General features: G+C 46.1%; 2 protein-coding genes across 12 annotated transcripts in view; one reads left to right on the forward strand and one right to left on the reverse strand.

Annotated features, from left to right (window-relative positions):
• LOC109885274 (DCN1-like protein 2) lies at positions 1–14,299 on the reverse strand. 2 transcript variants are annotated; one of them, XM_031813430.1, is made up of 7 exons: positions 14,168–14,299; positions 12,010–12,226; positions 10,070–10,238; positions 9,654–9,784; positions 4,844–4,926; positions 4,260–4,356; positions 1–3,899 (listed from the first exon to the last, which is right to left on the reverse strand). In XM_031813430.1, exons 2-7 carry the CDS (start codon positions 12,182–12,184, stop codon positions 3,820–3,822), a joined length of 735 nt encoding a protein of 244 aa, XP_031669290.1. In that variant the 5' UTR covers positions 12,185–12,226; positions 14,168–14,299; the 3' UTR covers positions 1–3,819. The 2 variants fall into 2 exon arrangements, with proteins under 2 accessions (XP_031669290.1, XP_031669289.1); XM_031813429.1 differs by lacking the exon at positions 14,168–14,299 and adding an exon at positions 13,349–13,477.
• The window catches only part of LOC109885275 (transmembrane and coiled-coil domain-containing protein 3), a 24,916-nt gene continuing 16,978 nt past the window's right edge, over positions 12,687–20,624 (forward strand). Inside the window, exons 1-5 of one of the 10 annotated variants that reach the window (XM_031813413.1) lie at positions 12,687–13,126; positions 14,725–14,819; positions 14,920–14,977; positions 15,360–15,637; positions 19,121–19,288. In XM_031813413.1, the coding sequence (XP_031669273.1) occupies positions 14,808–14,819; positions 14,920–14,977; positions 15,360–15,637; positions 19,121–19,288 (516 nt within the window). In that variant the 5' untranslated portion in view covers positions 12,687–13,126; positions 14,725–14,807. Of the gene's footprint in view, positions 13,127–13,822; positions 14,393–14,724; positions 14,978–15,359; positions 15,638–19,120; positions 19,289–20,624 lie in introns of those variants that run through there. The other 9 variants (XM_031813411.1, XM_031813412.1, XM_031813416.1 and 6 more) reach the window with 9 other exon arrangements.

Consider the following 20,624-nt stretch of genomic DNA (forward strand, 5'->3'; position numbering starts at 1 on the left):
TTCCGTTTTTTTGTTAAAAAACAACATGCTTTATTGCCGGGACCTTCTGTTGTTCAAAACAAAGTCATGTAGAACGTCTCCGTAGCAGAACGATGACATGTGTTTTAAATGCTCTTTCTTTTCTCTCAGTGAAAATAATATACTGAATATGAGTAAAGCTCAGACAGTCAACACATTGGACACTCTCTCAGCGCGTACCGTAGTGTAGGAAGTTCAGAGGACGTCTCTCTCTCTCTCTCTCTCTTCCATAGTCTCTGTCTTCTCCTGTCGATACACGTCAACACTGAACAGAATGTTTTCATTACACCCCCCCCCCCCCCCCCCCCCCCAGATGGCATAACAAGTGTAACTTAAAACATACCTCCCAAATAGCACCCTATTCCCTACATAGTGCACAACGTTAAGGTGCCATTTGGGAGATAGACGAGGCGCAGTCCATAATCTCAGGAACATTTCCAGAGAATGAAGCAGAACTCCTGTTACCTGCTGCGTTAGAGGATGTCTGTTACTGAGATGTTCCGTGTGTGTGTGTGTGTGTGTGTGTGTGTGTAGTAGCTAGTAGACATGTCTCAGTCTGGTCTGATGATGTACTATAACCACACAGAGAGAGAGTGTGTGTGTGTGTGTGTGTGTGTGTGTGTGTGTGTGTGTGTGTGTGTGTGTGTGTAGTAGACATGTCTCAGTCTGGTCTGATGATGTACTGTAACATTCACGTCACTGGGCTGGCTAGCAGTAACCCATGACGACCAACCAAAACAACACAAACAACTGAAACGGTTTAAAAACAAAGAACTGGGGTGTGTTGACAAGCATTTCGCTGCACCTGCAATAACATCTGCTAAACAGGTGTATGTGACCAATAACATTAGACTTGATTTAAACTGCTGCTGTAGACTGAATACGATTCATAGATTCAACTACATACAGTGTTGTAGACTGAATATGATTCATAGATTCAACTATGAACAGTGCTGTAGACTGAATATGATTCATAGATTCAACTATGAACAGTGTTGTAGACTGAATACGATTCATAGATTCAACTATGAACTATATACAGAGTTGTAGACTGAATACGATTCATAGATTCAACTATGAACTATATACAGAGTTGTAGACTGAATACGATTCATAGATTCAACTATGAACAGTGTTGTAGACTGAATACGATTCATAGATTCAACTATGAACTATATACAGTGCTGTAGACTGAATACGATTCATAGATTCAACTATGAACTATATACAGTGCTGTAGACTGAATACGATTCATAGATTCAACTATGAACTATATAGTGTTGTAGACTGAATACGATTCATAGATTCAACTATGAACTATATAGAGTTGTAGACTGAATACGATTCATAGATTCAACTATGAACAGTGTTGTAGACTGAATACGATTCATAGATTCAACTACATACAGTGTTGTAGACTGAATATGATTCATAGATTCAACTATGAACAGTGCTGTAGACTGAATATGATTCATAGATTCAACTATGAACTATATACAGAGTTGTAGACTGAATACGATTCATAGATTCAACTATGAACTATATACAGAGTTGTAGACTGAATATGATTCATAGATTCAACTATGAACTATATACAGAGTTGTAGACTGAATACGATTCATAGATTCAACTATGAACTATATAGTGTGGTAGACTGAATACGATTCATAGATTCAACTATGAACTATATACAGTGCTGTAGACTGAATACGATTCATAGACTCAACTTCCTGTGCGTTGCTTGTGAAAATAAAATAACTGCCAGACCAACAGTCAAGGTCTCTGGTGATGTGAACAGTTACACCCCAAACAAACTCAAATCAAACAGAAAGGAGACATGGCGCATCCCAAATGGGCAAACCTGTTCCCTATATAGTGCACTACTTTTTGACCAGTACTATACAGGGAATAGGGTACAGTTTGGGACACGGCCTAGAAATCTGAGGACCTCGTACTTCTTCCTCTCCCTCACAATTATAAATGTCATCGTGTCTTCTTTATATTGTATCATATTCATTATTCTAAAATGGTATATCTATACATGAATCCTATGGTCACAGTCTGTTCCAACTGTAGCCATAGTACTTCTGCTGGTGTTGAGCTTTAAAGCATGCTGCTCTGTCGGTCGGTCCGGTTCTATCTGAACTGGGCCTGTATTCCTAAAGCGTCTCAGAGTAGGTCCTCTCACTCACTATGATCTAAAAGGTTAACCTGATCCCAGATCAGCACTAGGATCTGGTCCTCTCTCTAGTATTCATTATTATGTAAAAGGCTAAACTGATCCCAGGTCAGCACTAGGATCTGGTCCTCTCACTCACTATGATCTAAAAGGTTAACCTGATCCCAGGTCAGCACTAGGATCTGGTCCTCTCTCTAGTATTCATTATGATCTAAAAAGGCTAACCTGATCCCAGGTCAGCACTAGGATCTGGTCCTCTCACTAACTATGATCTAAAAGGCTAACCTGATCCCAGATCAGCACTAGGATCTGGTCCTCTCTCTAGTATTCATTATGATCTAAAAAGGCTAACCTGATCCCAGACCAGCACTAGGATCTGGTCCTCTCTCTAGTATTCATTATGATCTAAAAGGCTAAACTGATCCCAGGTCAGCACTAGGATCTGGTCCTCACTAGTATTCATTATTATCTAAAAGGCTAAACTGATCCCAGGTCAGCACTAGGATCTGGTCCTCACTAGTATTCATTATTATCTAAAAGGCTAAACTGATCCCAGGTCAGCACTAGGATCTGGTCCTCTCTAGTATTCATTATGATCTAAAAGGCTAAACTGATCCCAGGTCAGCACTCGTACTCTCAGACGCTTTGTGGATATAGACCCTGAACCTCACACATATTAACAACAAAACGGACCCAACTTTTACACTTTAGATTGAAATGGAAGCAGAACATTACACTGACGTTGGATTGGATGAGAACATTGGATGACGACCACACCCCTCACCTCTGATTCGATGAGAAGAAACTCAATGATAATAATAATAAAAAAAAGTTGTTGTTGTTCCTCCGTCCAGCCGCTTAACGCTCAACCAGAAACACATGCAGAACCTCCAAGCTCCTCGTTCATCCACCATGGACACGTCTTACTACTGTGGGTTCAGACCACAGGAGGTTGGTGGCACCTTAATTGGGGAGGACAGGTTCGTGGTAATGACTGGATCTGAATCCGTGGAATGGTATCAAATACACCAAACACATGGTTTCCAGGTGTTTGATGCCGTTCCATTCGCTCCGTTCCAGCCATTATTATGAGCCGTCCTCCTCTCAGCAGCCTCCACTGGATCAAATATCACACCATTCTGTCGGTCTGCTGCAGAGAGCAAACCGTCCGCCCCTCTCTGCCGTTCTGTTTGCTCTCCCTGGTCGTTCTTTAGTAAGGAGGGGGCGGGGTTGGGGGGGGGCTGCAGCTAGGGGGGGTGGGACCAGAGCACCAGTTCTAGAATCTATAGACACGCCCACTGATCTGATGGTGGCTGGTGTATGGGTACTGTAGTCGTTGGCCGATCAGTCTGATCCAGCCAGCCAATGGGAGCAGAGCTCATAGCTCCGCGACGATCCCACCCCCTGCTAACAGCCCGCCTCCCGGAGTGACTCAGTCCCAAAACAAAGAAAAAGATAACTTCCTCTTCCTGTTGTTGTTTTCCTTCTCTCCGATTGGCTGTCATGTCGCTCCCCGGCCCCTGATTGGCAGCTCAGTCTCACAAACTTGGACAGTCTGGTAGAAGTCTCTTTTTGGCTGGTGTGTATAAAATCGTCAGCCCCTGCTGGGAACTGGGTATGACCTATATGGTTTTACGCTTGCCCCCTGTCACGATTGGCCGGGCAAATTCCACAAAGTCGTCTATGAGGACAGGCCAAGCTCCTGAGTGGGAAGAAAAGGGTCACATGATTAGCTGCATGGTAAGTGATTGGCAGAAATGTTTTAATAGGTGATTGCGCTGTATGGTAGTAGGTAGAAGTCAAGTCCCAATCCCTAACTGATGACTCCAGGTCAGATCTTAGTCATACGCCTAGTGGTTATGGGTGTAGAGGAATCCTGGATCTAAGGTAAGGGTGGGCAGGTTGTGGATGAGTGCATGTTTTATTGGTCCTACAGAAATGTTTGTCTGCGTTTCAAATGGCACCCTAATCCGTATCTAGTGCACTATGGGCCCTGGTCAGAAGTAGAGCACAGGAAAAGGTGCCGTTTGGGACCCATCCTTAATAGGTGGTTATATCTCACCTTCCTCGTCGTAGTTGGACATGTCGTCTGCGATCATGTTGCCAAAGTCCAGTAGCAGGTTCCACGTGTCTTTGGGGATCGACCGCTTATGATGCTCCTGCATTAATCACACAGACAGATGACATCAGAGATTATGATGCTCCTGCACTAATCACACAGATAGATGACATCAGAGATTATGATGCTCCTGCACTAATCACACAGATAGATGACATCAGAGATTATGATGCTCCTGCACTAATCACACAGACAGATGACATCAGAGATTATGATGCTCCTGCACTAATCACACAGATAGATGACATCAGAGATTATGATGCTCCTGCACTAATCACACAGATAGATGACATCAGAGATTATGATGCTCCTGCACTAATCACACAGATAGATGACATCAGAGATTATGATGCTCCTGCACTAATCACACAGATAGATGACATCAGAGATTATGATGCTCCTGCACTAATCACACAGATAGATGACATCACCATAGACTATCAATACATGGAGGAAACACCTAGACTCTGTCCAGAGTAGTATATTATTTATGGAACAGCCATTAATACAGACTGGCATCCACTCACCAATAGAAACCTGTTCCAGAGGTCCAGGAACTTGAATCGACCAGTTAGAACCAGGTTCCAGTAGGCCACAGCCATCTCCAGGTCTGATACAGAGAGTAGAGGGGTTAGTAACACCACCAGTAGACTACAGCCATCTCCAGGTCTGATACAGAGAGTAGAGGGGTTAGTAACACCATCAGTAGACTAGTCATCTCCAGGTCTGATATAGAGAGTAGAGGGGTTAGTAACACCATCAGTAGACTACAGTCATCTCCAGGTCTGATATAGAGAGTAGAGGGGTTAGTAACACCATCAGTAGACTGCAGTCATCTCCAGGTCTGATATAGAGAGTAGAGGGGTTAATAACACCATCAGTAGACTAGTCATCTCCAGGTCTGATACAGAGAGTAGAGGGGTTAGTAACACCATCAGTAGACTACAGTGCATCGCTGTGCCACTAGAGATTCTGGGTTCGAGTCCAGGCTCTGTCGCAGCCACCCGCGAACGGGAAACCCATGGGGCGGCGCACAATTAGCCCAGCGTCGTCCGGGTTAGGGGAGGGTTTGGCCGGCAGGGATGTCCTTGTCCCATCGCGCACTAGCAACTCCTATGGCAGGCCGGGCGCAGTGCACGCTGACACGGTCGCCAGGTGCACAGCGTTTCCTCCGACACGTTGGTGCGGCTGGCTTCCGGGTTAAGTGGGCATTGTGTCAAGAAGCAGTGCGGCTGGGTTGTGTTTCGGGGGAGGCACAGCTCTTGACCTTCTCCTCTCCCGAGTCCGTATGGGAGGTGCAGCGATAAGACAAGAGAAAAAAGGGACAAAATGAGTGATTTTTTTAATCATTGGGCAAGTTGGCTACAACAACAACATTCAGTCAAACACACAGGACATGCAAATATGTTTTTATTTATTTATATTTACTTTCTCCCCAATTTCGTGGTGTCCAATTGGTAGTTACAGTCTTGTCTCATTGCTGCAACCCCCGTACGGACTCGGGAGAGGCGAAGGTCGAGAGCCGTGCGTCCTCCGAAACACAACCCAACCCAGCCGCACTGCTTCTTGACACACTGCTCGCTTAACCCGGAAGCCAGCCGCACCAATGTGTCGGAGGAAACACTGTACAACTGGCGACAGTGTCAGCATGCACTACGCCCGGCCCACCACAGGAGTCACTAGAGCGCGATGGGAAATGGACATCCCGGGCCGACCAAACCCTCCCAGACGATGCTGGGCCTATTGTGTGCTGCCTCATGAGTCTCCAAGTCGCGGCCGGCTGCGACACAGCCTGGGATCGAATCCGGGTCTGTAGTGACGCCTCAACACTGCGAAGCAGTGCCTTGGAAAGCTGCGCCACTCGGGAGGGTGTTATGTTTTTCTGTTGTTTCTATGGAGTCGGAATAGTTTGATAACATAACTGCTGACCTTGGAGTTAGTGTGTGAACGAATGAGAGAGCAACAGAGATAAAGAGAGAGAGAGCGATAGAGAGAGAGCGACAGAGATAAAGAGAGAGAGAGAGCGATAGAGAGAGAGAGAGAGCGACAGAGATAAAGAGAGAGAGAGAGCGATAAAGAGAGAGAGAGAGCGACAGAGAGAGCGACAGAGAGAGCGACAGAGAGAGAGAGAGAGAGAGAGAGAGAGCGACAGAGAGAGCGACAGAGAGAGAGAGAGAGAGCGACAGAGAGAGAGAGAGAGCGACAGAGAGAGAGAGAGAGCGACAGAGAGAGAGAGAGCGACAGAGAGAGAGAGAGAGCGACAGAGAGAGAGAGAGAGCGACAGAGAGAGAGAGCGACAGAGAGAGAGAGAGAGCGACAGAGATAAAGAGAGACAGAGAGAGAGCGACAGAGAGAGAGAGCGACAGAGATAAAGAGAGAGAGAGAGCGACAGAGATAAGAGAGAGAGAGAGACAGAGACAAAGAGAGAGAGAGAGACAGAGACAAAGAGAGAGAGAGCGACAGAGAGAGAGAGAGAGCGACAGAGAGAGAGAGAGAGCGACAGAGAGAGAGAGAGAGCGACAGAGAGAGAGAGAGAACGACAGAGAGAGAGAGAGAACGACAGAGAGAGAGAGAGAGCGACAGAGAGAGAGAGAGAGCGACAGAGAGAGAGCGACAGAGAGAGAGAGCGACAGAGAGAGAGAGCGACAGAGATAAAGAGAGACAGAGAGAGAGCGACAGAGAGAGAGAGCGACAGAGATAAAGAGAGAGAGAGAGCGACAGAGATAAAGAGAGAGAGAGAGACAGAGACAAAGAGAGAGAGAGAGACAGAGACAAAGAGAGAGAGAGCGACAGAGACAAAGAGAGAGAGAGCGACAGAGACAAAGAGAGAGAGAGAGCGACAGAGAAAGAGATTGAGGGGGTGGCATTTAGGGCCGGGACAATACCAGTATCACCATAGTCGTTAGTATCGTCACATGAAAACAAAACACGTAGCGGATTTAACTTGTTTAGGAAAACAGCCCTGATGTTGGAATCAAACATCATTATGTTGTCATCCAGAGTCACATGTATTTATGACCCAGATATAGAACATGTATTTATGACCCAGATATAGAACATGTATTTATGACCCAGATATAGAACATGTATTTATGACCAGATATAGAACATGTATTTATGACCCAGATATAGAACACTATGTCTTACACACAGCAGGTTATTAAAGGACCAAAGAGTTGTCTGCTTCCTGTTTTCATTTTTGCCACATGGAAAATGTACTGCGATACTGGTATCATCACAGCCCTAGTGACATTACAGTGTCTGACAGAGAGTTACAGAGAGAGAGAGAGACATTACAGTGTCTGAAAGAGAGTTACAGAGAGAGAGAGTGACATTACAGTGTCTGACAGAGAGTTACAGAGAGAGAGAGAGACATTACAGTGTCTAACAGAGAGTTACAGAGAGAGAGAGAGACATTACAGTGTCTGACAGAGAGTTACAGAGAGAGAGAGACATTACAGTGTTCGACAGAGAGTTACAGAGAGAGAGAGACATTACAGTGTCCGACAGAGAGTTACAGAGAGAGAGAGAGACATTACAGTGTCTGACAGAGAGTTACAGAGAGAGAGAGAGACATTACAGTGTCTGACAGAGAGTTACAGAGAGAGAGAGAGAGACATTACAGTGTCTGACAGAGAGTTACAGAGAGAGAGAGAGACATTACAGTGTCTGACAGAGAGTTACAGAGAGAGAGAGACATTACAGTGTCCTACAGAGAGAGAGAGAGAGAGACATTACTGTGTCCGACAGAGAGTTACAGAGAGAGAGAGACATTACAGTGTCTGACAGAGAGTTACAGAGAGAGAGAGAGACATTACAGTGTCTGACAGAGAGTTACAGAGAGAGAGAGAGACATTACAGTGTCCTACAGAGAGAGAGAGAGAGAGACATTACTGTGTCCGACAGAGAGTTACAGAGAGAGAGAGAGACATTACAGTCAGATGAGTTTTGACAAAGGACCCTACTGTTGTTCCAGGAACTTAGCTGGGTCACCCACTCCGGTCGTCATAACAACACAGACCAGCAAAAACAACAACCAGAACAAAGTGGTCCCATCCAGGGAATCCCCTGGGTCGTGTCTCAAATGGTACCCAGTTCCCTAAATAGTGCACTAGTGGGCCCATAGGGCTCTGGTCAGAAGTAGTGACTATGCAGGGAGTTCCCTAAATACTGCACTAGTGGGCCCATAGGGCTCTGGTCAGAAGTTTACCTTTATTTAACTAGGCAAGTCAGTTAAGAACAAATTCTTATTTTCAATGACGGCCTAGGAACAGTGGGTTAACTGCCTGTTCAGGGGCAGAACGACAGATTTGTACCTTGTCAGCTCAAGGGTTTGAACTTGCAACCTTCCGGTTACTAGTCCAACACTCTAACCACTAGGCTACCCTGCCGCCCCAGTAGTGACTATGCAGTGACTATGCAGGGAGTTCCCTAAATACTGCACTAGTGGGCCCATAGGGCTCTGGTCAGAAGTAGTGACTATGCAGGGAGTTCCCTAAATAGTGCACTAGTGGGCCCATAGGGCTCTGGTCAGAAGTAGTGACTATGCAGGGAGTTCCCTAAATAGTGCACTAGTGGGCCCATAGGGCTCTGGTCAGAAGTAGTGACTATGCAGGGAGTTCCCTAAATAGTGCACTAGTGGGCCCATAGGGCTCTGGTCAGAAGTAGTGACTATGTAGGGAGTTCCCTAAATACTGCACTAGTGGGGCCCATAGGGCTCTGGTCAGAAGTAGTGACTATGCAGGGAATAGAGCTCTATTTGGGACCCACCCTGTTCTCTGTTTAGCTTGATAGGTGGTCTATCTGTAAACCTGTTATTACACAGTAACAGTACACCAACTGTCAGACTCCAGGCCCTCTCCTCAGCATGGCTCACAGAACAGCAGTAGTCCAACTAGAGGCAGTGTTGTGAAGGGGGAGCTCTTCACTTACCTGGAAGGACAAGTCATTGTTTTCCATCTAAAAGCCATTCTTCCTGTTTGCTGCCGGGCTGGTACTGACCGAGACAGAACTACATTACACCGCTGATGCCAAACCACCATAGTGATCTACCAATGTTCCCCAGGAGGAATTCAACACCAGGGTTAGGAAAACTACACCAGGGTGAAAGACCTTCTCCTCAAACACAGTGCTGGACCAACCAGGGTTTGACTAAACCTCTCTGTCTGGACACAATATTTACCAGAACCTCTGTTCATTCACCAGAACCTCTGTTCATTCACCAGAACCTCTGTTCATTCACCAGAACCTCTGTTCATTCACCAGAACCTCTGTTCATTCACCAGAACCTCTGCTCTGTTCAGAGCTTTTCTCCAGAAAGATATGTGAAATACGTACCTAGTCCCTTCTGTCCAGGGTTCTTGGCGAAGTTGAAGGTGAACTGATAGAAGTCTTTAAACTTGGCTGTGTCTTTGACTTCCTGTTCTAGTCTGGGGAGCAGAGCCTTCAGCTTCTCTGGACTGTCACAGCTAGGGGGGAGCGCGCACACACACACACACACACACACACACAGACAGACAGACACACAGACACACACACACACAGACAGACACACACACAGACAGACGCATAGAGACAGACACACACAAACACACACACCTTCTTATTGGAGTCCAGGTAATACCTGCCCGCCCTCCGTTTCAAAATGTTTAGTTGTCCAATAACAACATTTGCTTTCATTCAAAATGTTTCCTACTGAACAGCGAACACAACTGCGTGGCACAGAAAGATGACATCACAGAAAGCTAGCTCACCCCAGCTCGGCCATGCCGTCGAGGAACTCCTTCCTGCTGAACTCACACTGTGTGGCGGCACGGAACTTCCAGGCCACCACCAGAACACTCCTACTGGCCGGGTCCAGGGTGAGGTCATCACAGAACTGCTGGATCCCATCGATACCGATCTTATTGTCATCCTGGGGGTCTGGAGAGGAACAACACTGTGACAGGACTACAAGACAGAGCTGGTACATTACACACACTACACCACCTCTACCATCCCCTCCTCTCCTCTCCTCTCCCCAGTACACACACTACACCCCCTCTACCATCCCCTCTCCTCAGTACACACACTACACCCCCTCTACCATCCCCTCTCCTCTCCCCAGTACACACACTACACCACCTCTACCATCTCCTCTCCTCAGTACACACACTACACCCCCTCTACCATCTCCTCTCCTCAGTACACACACTACACCCCCTCTACCATCCCCTCCTCTCCCCAGTACACACACTACACCACCTCTACCATCCCCTCCTCTCCCCAGTACACACACTACACCCCCTCTTCCATCCCATCTCCCCAGTACACACACTACACCCCCTCTTCCATCCCATCTCCCCAGTACACACACTACACCACCTCTACCATCTCCTCTCCTCAGTACACACACTACACCCCCTCTACCATCTCCTCTCCCCAGTACACACACTACACCCCCTCTACCATTCCCTCCTCTCCCCAGTACACACACTACACCCCCTCTACCATCTCCTCTCCTCAGTACACACACTTCACCACCTCTACCATCCCCTCCTCTCCTCTCCCCAGTACACACACTACACCACCTCTACCATCCCCTCCTCTCCCCAGTACACACACTACACCCCCTCTACCATCCCCTCTCCTCTCCCCAGTACACACACTACACCCCCTCTACCATGCGCTCTCCCTAGTACACACACTACACCCCCTCTTCCATCCTCTGTCCCTAGTACACACACTACACCCCGTCTTCCATCCTCTCTCCCCAGTACACACACTACACCCCCACAACCATCCTCTCTCCCTAGTACACACACTACACCCCCTCTTCCACCCTCTCTCCCTAGTACACACACTACACCCCCTCTTCCATCCTCTCTCCCTAGTACACACACTACACCCCCTCTTCCATCCTCTCTCCCTAGTACACACACTACACCCCCTCTTCCATCCTCTCTCCCTAGTACACACACTACACCCCCTCTTCCATCCTCTCTCCCTAGTACACACACTACACCCCCTCTTCCATCCTCTCTCCCTAGTACACACACTACACCCCCACTACCATCCTCTCTCCCTAGTACACACACTACACCCCCTCTTCCAACCTATCTCCCTAGTACACACACTACACCCCCTCTTCCATCCTCTCTCCCTAGTACACACACTACACCCCCTCTTCCATCCTCTCTCCCTAGTACACACACTACACCCCCTCTTCCATCCTCTCTCCCTAGTACACACACTACACCCCCACAACCATCCTCTCTCCCTAGTACACACACTACACCCCCACAACCATCCTCTCTCCCTAGTACACACACTACACCCCCACAACCATCCTCTCTCCCTAGTACACACACCACACCCCCTCTTCCATCCTCTCTCCCTAGTACACACACCACACCCCCTCTTCCATCCTCTCTCCCTAGTACACACACTACACCCCCTCTTCCATCCTCTCTCCCTAGTACACACATTACACCCCCTCTTCCATCCTCTGTCCCTAGTACACACACTACACCCCCACTACCATCCTCTCTCCCTAGTACACACACTACACCCCCACTACCATCCTCTCTCCCTAGTACACACACTACACCCCCTCTTCCATCCTCTGTCCCTAGTACACACACTACACCCCCTCTTCCATCCTCTCTCCCTAGTACACACACTACACCCCCACTACCATGCTATCCCCTCTTACCTTTGTATCGGTTGTAGAGCTGTTCTAGCTTCTTGCGGTCCACAGAGGTTTTCATGGATTCTTTATAGTAGAGGTCGGGGTTCTGGAAGTAGTTGTCTGTGGCCACCTCTAGTTTCCAGTCATTCTGGGTCAGGCAGTACACAGCTGTCCTCTCCCCAGACTGAGTAAAGGTCATGAACTGACGAACCTTGTCCTTTTGAGACGACTTCAGCTTATGCTGCAGGAGAGGAGACACACACAGTTGAGATAGACAGGTGCACACACACACACATATATACATACACACACATGCATATATACACACACACATATACAAAGACTACAAAGAGAGGCAGGTGATCCATCGACCTTTGACCCCCGACAGACTGCTCTTCAGATCACCTGCTAAGGCCATCAGGTCAGGTGCAGCAGAAACATGACAGATAAATCCCCCACTACTAGACTAGTCTGTGACTGTCTGTTGGAGAGCAGGTCGATCTCTCTCTGCAGAACAGCGTCTTTAGACAGACAGGCTTGTCTGAGTCCTGCCAGTCAATGACTGGTGTTCTGTTCAACCCATCCCTTTGACTGTAAACGTGACTTTCTTCACAACCTGCACTCCCCAAAATATTCTACATCTATATAGAATCATATGGCATGTATGGGAGCCTGAGGGACAATCCGTCAGAAACAGGAAAGACATCGGTGTCGGGATGACCAGATCGTGATGTTAACATTCCGCAATGATCTAAACGGTGGTCGGGACCGATAACGGAACGAGATTAATAACACACACTGGCAGCGGGCATTACATCACTCATCACCGTGAGCAAGGCACAGAGTGAAACAACAACAACAAACGTTTTGCTCCTAGAAACAACGGCGGGGTTGGTACACGACCACAGAGTCCCTTCAAATCAGAACAGTGTCTCTGTCGGTGCAGTGCGAGATGGCTATAATCGTGAGAAGACAACTGCCCGCCCGTCTTGCAGACCTGACCCTATCCTCTCGCTCTGGACCCGCCCGATGGTAGCGGGCATTGGCGGCGCCCTCTCCCGCGACCCAGTTCCCACGCCAGCGCGTACGGACAGCCCCTCTCTGTTCCAACGCAAAGGCGACATACCAACCAGGGGAAAAGGTAAGCGTTGCAAGTGCGGGTGTCCACAATAACAACTGACCTTCCATTTCCCTCATAAATTGCAACAGTGAACGAAACACTGGCAATGCGACACTGCCAGAGGACACCCAGTTTCCCCGTTATAGAGAGCTTCATAGCGTGCCTCCCAAAACATTTCCAGCTATACACTTCGTACCATGGGTTTGTTCACTAGTTTATGTTTATCCTTTTGATCTTACCTACCATTTTATCACCCTCTGTTTGGCCAACTTGATATCCCAATGCCCCTTGTACGCCTGCGCGGGAGGTCAGCGCTACCGCAAGGTAAAGTTTGAGGTTCTAAACTGGGACTTGTAGTTCTTGGGATAATCAGTGATCGTGGTCAAGTTGTGGCCTTGTTCTGTGCACTTCTGAACCTAATAACCCTGTACATGGATAGTGATGACATTGTATGCATAATAAACCGTTGCATGAAATGTTAATTATGTCAAACAATGTGATTCATCGCAGGTAAAAATGTACTTGCACAATGCTATTGACTAGCTGTGATGAGTTTATGTTCATGGTCTTTAAGAGCGAGTACAGTAGTCAAACAACTTTACAACTGTGTAGATGTTTTTCCAATAAGGGCAGTTTACTTGTGAAAAACGCCACTTGATAAAACTACATATCCCAGATATCCGCACAGATATCCAACCAATCGTTGTGATTTGTTTCGGAAGTGAAGTGAAAAATAACTACAATGTAACATTTTATTACGGTATCGCAAACTTAATTCACCACAAACAACTTGATTAAAATGTTGTTGACATGTTACGAGAAATTCGACTTCAAATTCTCATTTTGTGGAGCTTACTGTCAATGTTGAAATAGTTTGAAAAGTTCGGATCCGTACTAACGTTAGTTAGTTAGCATTAGCCATCAAGCTAACCTAGTAGGCGCGAGCAGGTTTGACAGCTTTCTGCATTCATATCCAACCTTGCTAAAACATCGGGCACGCAAATGTCATTTATAAAGAGCAATAGCGCAATATTGAACAATACATTTGACTCAAATGCATACCTGACAGACGTAGCTAGGCCGTTTGTTGCGGTCAACCGTAAGGGGTCTTGGAAATGCATTAAGTTTGTCGCCCTGTGTGTAGTTGAATGCCTGCTCTAAGGCTCAACGTTGGCTAGAGCTATGTGGCGATTGGGGAGGGGTGGCACTACAAGAGCACGATTGTTTCCCCTCTTCTACTGTGGAGTTTAGGACTGAGAGAGGACGACGTAGCACACTAGCTAGTAGGTAGCTGTCTAACATTTTACCTATTTTATTTACCACGAATTTAAGCATAAAATAGATAGCGTACCTGCTGAATATGCAATTCAACATTTAAAACGATGATCAGAACACTGTCAGCTGTAATTCCAACCTTTTGTCTCTCTCCAGTGAATGAATGGTCTCTGTACTTCATATGAATATGTAATGATACTGCACAGCTAATGCAACGTACTTGTTGGCTAGTTTTGTGTTGTTACGGATGGTTTTCATTATTCAGTGATCTTGGAAATAATTGTATTCTATAAGCCTGTGTGTGTCTACACCTTCATGAACAGTGGTCTCATTGATCAACACAGGTCAGTAGGAGTAGCTGATTCAACCCTGTACTGCGCATGAGGAGGGACATAGGAGGTGTCTGGAATATAAACATAACTAACCCATGTACACAAAGGTACTTTACTGCTAGTATAAATTATAAACGTTTTTTTTTTTCAAAGTCATATGTCAAACCATTTCTGCAGTCTTTGGCCTCCATTTTATTGTTGACTCAGTGTGGTGAGACCTGCTTCTTCCCGGAGCTCGGGCTGTCAGCTGTGTGTGGTGAGGCAGGTAAGTCAGGTGAGATGTGTTCTAGAAGGATATAGGTCACTGGATACAGGTGTGCCTCATCAAGTAGTTGTTCCTGAGCAGGTATGAGCCCCGCCCCATCCTCTCTATGGAACTAACCTCTCTGGTGATTCCGCTGGCTGGGAAACATTCACACAGCCTGTGTGTTGGGTTTGTTATCATAGCCTTTCTCTTCTCCTATCTGCCACCAGCCTCTCTCAGTCCATAGTCTTTATTCTCTCCATTCCTGCTCAGTCTTTCTTTTCTCTCCTCTCTCTCTCTCCTCTCTCTCTCTCTCTCTCTCTCTCTCTCTCTCTCTCCCCCCTCCCTCTCTGCCCCCCCCCCCTCTCCCTCTCTGCCCCTCCCCCTCTCTCTTTCTCTGAAGGGGCAGCAGCAGTAGTAGGTTGGATGCGGGTTGTGTGTGCGGTGCTGTGCCTTGGCCTTGTCGGGGCGCTGCAGCGGGAACAGGTAGCTCAGCATGCCATCAAGCTGCATCGGGGTAGGAGTGCTGTGGCCAAGCACGCTTGGAGCTGGGTGTCTGATAACTGCCGGCGCCTGGGCAGCCTCATCCGACAGAAGAACACGGCCATTAAGAAGCTAGCTGTGGCTGCAGCCGCTGTGGGGCGAGACCACTCCCTCTCAGACCCAGAGAGACTCTTCCAGGTGGGCGCCAGAGTAAAATGGACCGTTTAGCTCTATACCCTGACCGTAATCCTAACGGACCCTAACTCTAGGTCAATCTATCTATTTTTGGCTCAATATGGTTATTACCTTGTTATTAGAGACACTAATAACTTGTTATTACCTTGTTATTAGAAAGATTCTAACAACTTGTTATTACCTTGTTATTAGAAAGATTCTAACAACTTGTTATTACCTTGTTATTAGAAAGATTCTAACAACTTGTTATTACCTTGTTATTAGAAAGATTCTAACAACTTGTTATTACCTTGTTATTAGAGACACTAATAACTTGTTATTACCTTGTTATTAGAAAGATTCTAACAACTTGTTATTACCTTGTTATTAGAAAGATTCTAACAACTTGTTATTACCTTGTTATTAGAGACACTAATAACTTGTTATTACCTTGTTATTAGAAAGATTCTAACAACTTGTTATTACCTTGTTATTAGAAAGATTCTAACAACTTGTTATTACCTTGTTATTAGAGACACTAATAACTTGTTATTACCTTGTTATTAGAAAGATTCTAACAACTTGTTATTACCTTGTTATTAGAAAGATTCTAACAACTTGTTATTACCTTGTTATTAGAGACACTAATAACTTGTTATTACCTTGTTATTAGAAAGATTCTAACAACTTGTTATTACCTTGTTATTAGAAAGATTCTAACAACTTGTTATTACCTTGTTATTAGAAAGATTCTAACAACTTGTTATTACCTTGTTATTAGAAAGATTCTAACAACTTGTTATTACCTTGTTATTAGAGACACTAATAACTTGTTATTACCTTGTTATTAGAAAGATTCTAACAACTTGTTATTACCTTGTTATTAGAAAGATTCTAACAACTTGTTATTACCTTGTTATTAGAAAGATTCTAACAACTTGTTATTACCTTGTTATTAGAAAGATTCTAACAACTTGTTATTACCTTGTTATTAGAGACACTAATAACTTGTTATTACCTTGTTATTAGAAAGATTCTAACAACTTGTTATTACCTTGTTATTAGAAAGATTCTAACAACTTGTTATTACCTTGTTATTAGAAAGATTCTAACAACTTGTTATTAGAAAGATTCTAACAACTTGTTATTACCTTGTTATTAGAAAGATTCTAACAACTTGTTATTACCTTGTTATTAGAAAGATTCTAACAACTTGTTATTACCTTGTTATTAGAAAGATTCTAACAACTTGTTATTACCTTGTTATTAGAAAGATTCTAACAACTTGTTATTACCTTGTTATTAGAAAGATTCTAACAACTTGTTATTACCTTGTTATTAGAAAGATTCTAACAACTTGTTATTACCTTGTTATTAGAAAGATTCTAACAACTTGTTATTACCTTGTTATTAGAGACACTAATAACTTGTTATTACCTTGTTATTAGATATACTAATAACTTGTTATTACCTTGTTATTAGAGACTCTTAACTTGTTATTTCCTTGTTATTAGAGACTGATAACTTGTTATTACCTTGTTATTAGAGAGACTCATACCTTGTTATTACCTTGTTATTAGAGAGATGAATAACTTGGTGCTACCTTGTTATTAGAGAGACTAATAACTTGTTATTGCCTTGTTATTAGAGAGACTAATAACTTGTTATTGCCTTGTTATTAGAGAGACTAATAACTTGTTATTGTCTTGTTATTAGAGAGACTAATAACTTGTTATTGTCTTGTTATTAGAGAGACTAATAACTTGTTATTACCTTGTTATTAGAGAGACTAATAACTTGTTATTGCCTTGTTATTAGAGAGACTAATAACTTGTTATTAGAGAGACTAATAACTTGTTATTACCTTGCAATTAGATATACTAATAACTTGTTATTACCTCGTTATTAGAGCAACTTTCCAGGTGAGCTTTTTAACCCCATCTCACCCTCACCCAGTGCTTAACTTGGACAGGAGCTCACCTGAGCTGAGTACTGGCACTTCTACTGCTGGAGCTCCTCCACCTCTATAGCAGTGGCTCCCAACTTGTTTCAGTTACTGTTACCGGAGTACCCCTGAAGTATCCCCTTCTGCATTTTACCAGTAGGCCTATTACCTCATGGGTCTCCTCAAGTACCCCGTGTGGATAGGCCTATTACCTCATGGGTCTCCTCAAGTACCCCCTGTGGATAGGCCAAGTACCCCCTGTGGATAGGCCAAGTACCCCGTGTGGATAGGCCAAGTACCCCGTGTGGAAAGGCCAAGTACCCCCTGTGGATAGGCCAAGTACCCCCTGTGGAAAGGCCAAGTACCCCCTGTGGAAAGGCCAAGTACCCCCTGTGGAAAGGCCAAGTACCCCCTGTGGAAAGGCCAAGTACCCTGTGTGGAAAGGCCAAGTACCCCGTGTGGAAAGGCCAAGTACCCCTTGTGGAAAGGCCAAGTACCCCCTGTGGAAAGGCCAAGTACCCCCTGTGGAAAGGCCAAGTACCCCCTGTGGAAAGGCCAAGTACCCCGTGTGGATAGGCCAAGTACCCCCTGTGGATAGGCCAAGTACCCTGGTTGGGAACCACTGCTCAATAGAATATCAGCTCAACAGTATTGTGGAGCTCCTGCACCTAAATATAAACAGTACCAGCACCAAGTCCAGCACTGCCCTGACCCCACCTCTGACCTGTACCTTCCTCTGGAGTAATATGTTAATGAACCTAACTGAACCCATGTGACCAAGCCACTGTTTAATCAAAACTGACATTCTAAAATGACTCTTAGCATCCAGATGTGTGTGAATAAAAGAGAGGAAAGTACTTTAGAATATTGAGGTGCAGCCCTGGTCTCACCCATCTTACCTGGTGCAGCCCTGGTCTCACCCATCTTACCTGGTGCAGCCCTGGTCTCACCCATCTTACCTGGTGCAGCCCTGGTCTCACCCATCTTACCTGGTGCAGCCCTGGTCTCACCCATCTTACCTGGTGCAGCCCTGGTCTCACCCATCTTACCTGGTGCAGCCCTGGTCTCACCCATCTTACCTGGTGCAGCCCTGGTCTCACCCATCTTACCTGGTGCAGCCCTGGTCTCACCCATCATACCTTCTCTGTCCCATGTCTGCCAACTGCACAGTCTGGATGTGTTCCAGGTTGTGTTCCAGGTTGTGTTCCTGGTTGTGTTCCTGGTTGTGTTCAATAATAATAATAATAATAATGGCAGGGACGGCACAAATAGAATAGAATCAAACACCTGGAAACCATGGAAACCATGTGTTTGATGTATTTGATACCATTCCACTGATTCCACTCCAGTCATTACCACGGGCCCGTCCTCCCTAATTAAGGTGCCTACAGCTTCCTATGGTGTACACTCTGAAGGGTCCTAGTCTAGTGTCCTCTCTCTTCTCTCTCCCCGTCCAAGGGTCCTAGTCTAGTGTCCTCTCTCTTCTCCCCCCCCCCCCCCCCCCCCCCCCCCGTCCAAGGGTCCTAGTCTAGTGTCCTCTCTCTTCTCTCTCCCCCGTCCAGGTTCACACTCTGGAGGTGTTTCAGAAGGAGCTGAATGAGAGCGAACGCTCAGTCTTCCAGGCGGTGGTGGGCCTGCAGAGGGCGCTGCAGGGAGACTACAGGGACGTGGTCAACATGAAGGAGAGCAGCCGTCAGAGACTGGAGGCCCTCAGAGAAGCAGCCATTAAGGTGAGGGCAGGAGGAGCAGAGCAGAGCAGCCATTAAGGTGAGGGCAGGAGGAGTAGAGCAGCCATTAAGGTGAGGGCAGGAGGAGTAGAGCAGCCATTAAGGTGAGGGCAGGAGGAGTAGAGCAGCCATTAAGGTGAGGGCAGGAGGAGCAGAGCAGCCATTAAGGTGAGGGCAGGAGGAGCAGAGCAGCCATTAAGGTGAGGGCAGGAGGAGCAGAGCAGCCATTAAGGTGAGGGCAGGAGGAGCAGAGCAGCCATTAAGGTGAGGGCAGGAGGAGCAGAGCAGCCATTAAAGTGAGGGCAGGAGGAGCAGAGCAGCCATTAAGGTGAGGGCAGGAGGAGTAGAGCAGCCATTAAGGTGAGGGCAGGAGGAGCAGAGCAGAGCAGCCATTAAGGTGAGGGCAGGAGGAGCAGAGCAGCCATTAAGGTGAGGGCAGGAGGAGTAGAGCAGCCATTAAGGTGAGGGCAGGAGGAGTAGAGCAGCCATTAAGGTGAGGGCAGGAGGAGTAGAGCAGCCATTAAGGTGAGGGCAGGAGGAGTAGAGCAGCCATTAAGGTGAGGGCAGGAGGAGCAGAGCAGCCATTAAGGTGAGGGCAGGAGGAGCAGAGCAGCCATTAAGGTGAGGGCAGGAGGAGCAGAGCAGCCATTAAGGTGACGGCAGGAGGAGCAGAGCAGCCATTAAGGTGAGGGCAGGAGGAGCAGAGCAGCCATTAAGGTGAGGAGAGGAGAAACTTGGTTTTGATAGGAAGGTAGTGAATGTGATTAGTCGGTCTCCGTGGTAACAGCCGGGCAGAAAGGTTCTGCATTCTGACCAGCTGGAGAGGCTGGAACTCTTATCTCTGATTGGATGAGCCAGAACAGGGGCAAGTGGGGCACAGCATTACTCTGCAAAATACACTGCTATCTGTGGAGGCCAGATCCGTGTGTGTGTGTGTGTGTGTGTGTGTGTGTGTGTGTGTGTGTGTGTGTGTGTGTGTGTGTGTGTGTGTGTGTGTGTGTGTGTGTGTGTGTGTGTGTGTGTTTGCCTAATATATATGGGTGTGTTTGTGTCTGTCTGGACAAAATTACATGCTATTCAAAACATTTTTGCAGTGGAGAAATAAAATAAAAAAGATAACCTTTTTTAAGGACAAACATTTTCCATATTTTTTTAGTTTTTAATGTTTATGTTTATCACACATAATATAATGTGAAAGTCTGCATTAAGGTTTCTGTAATGGAATTAACATGGTAAAACTAATTTAGACATTAATACATACATTTCTATGGCTCCACAATATTTTGTACACCGGTGGGGGGGTGTCAAGATGGAGGGGCGATGGCTTTAACACAGCGCC

This window comes from Oncorhynchus kisutch, unplaced genomic scaffold, assembly GCF_002021735.2.
Source record: "Oncorhynchus kisutch isolate 150728-3 unplaced genomic scaffold, Okis_V2 Okis05a-Okis16b_hom, whole genome shotgun sequence".
Taxonomy (NCBI): domain Eukaryota; kingdom Metazoa; phylum Chordata; class Actinopteri; order Salmoniformes; family Salmonidae; genus Oncorhynchus; species Oncorhynchus kisutch.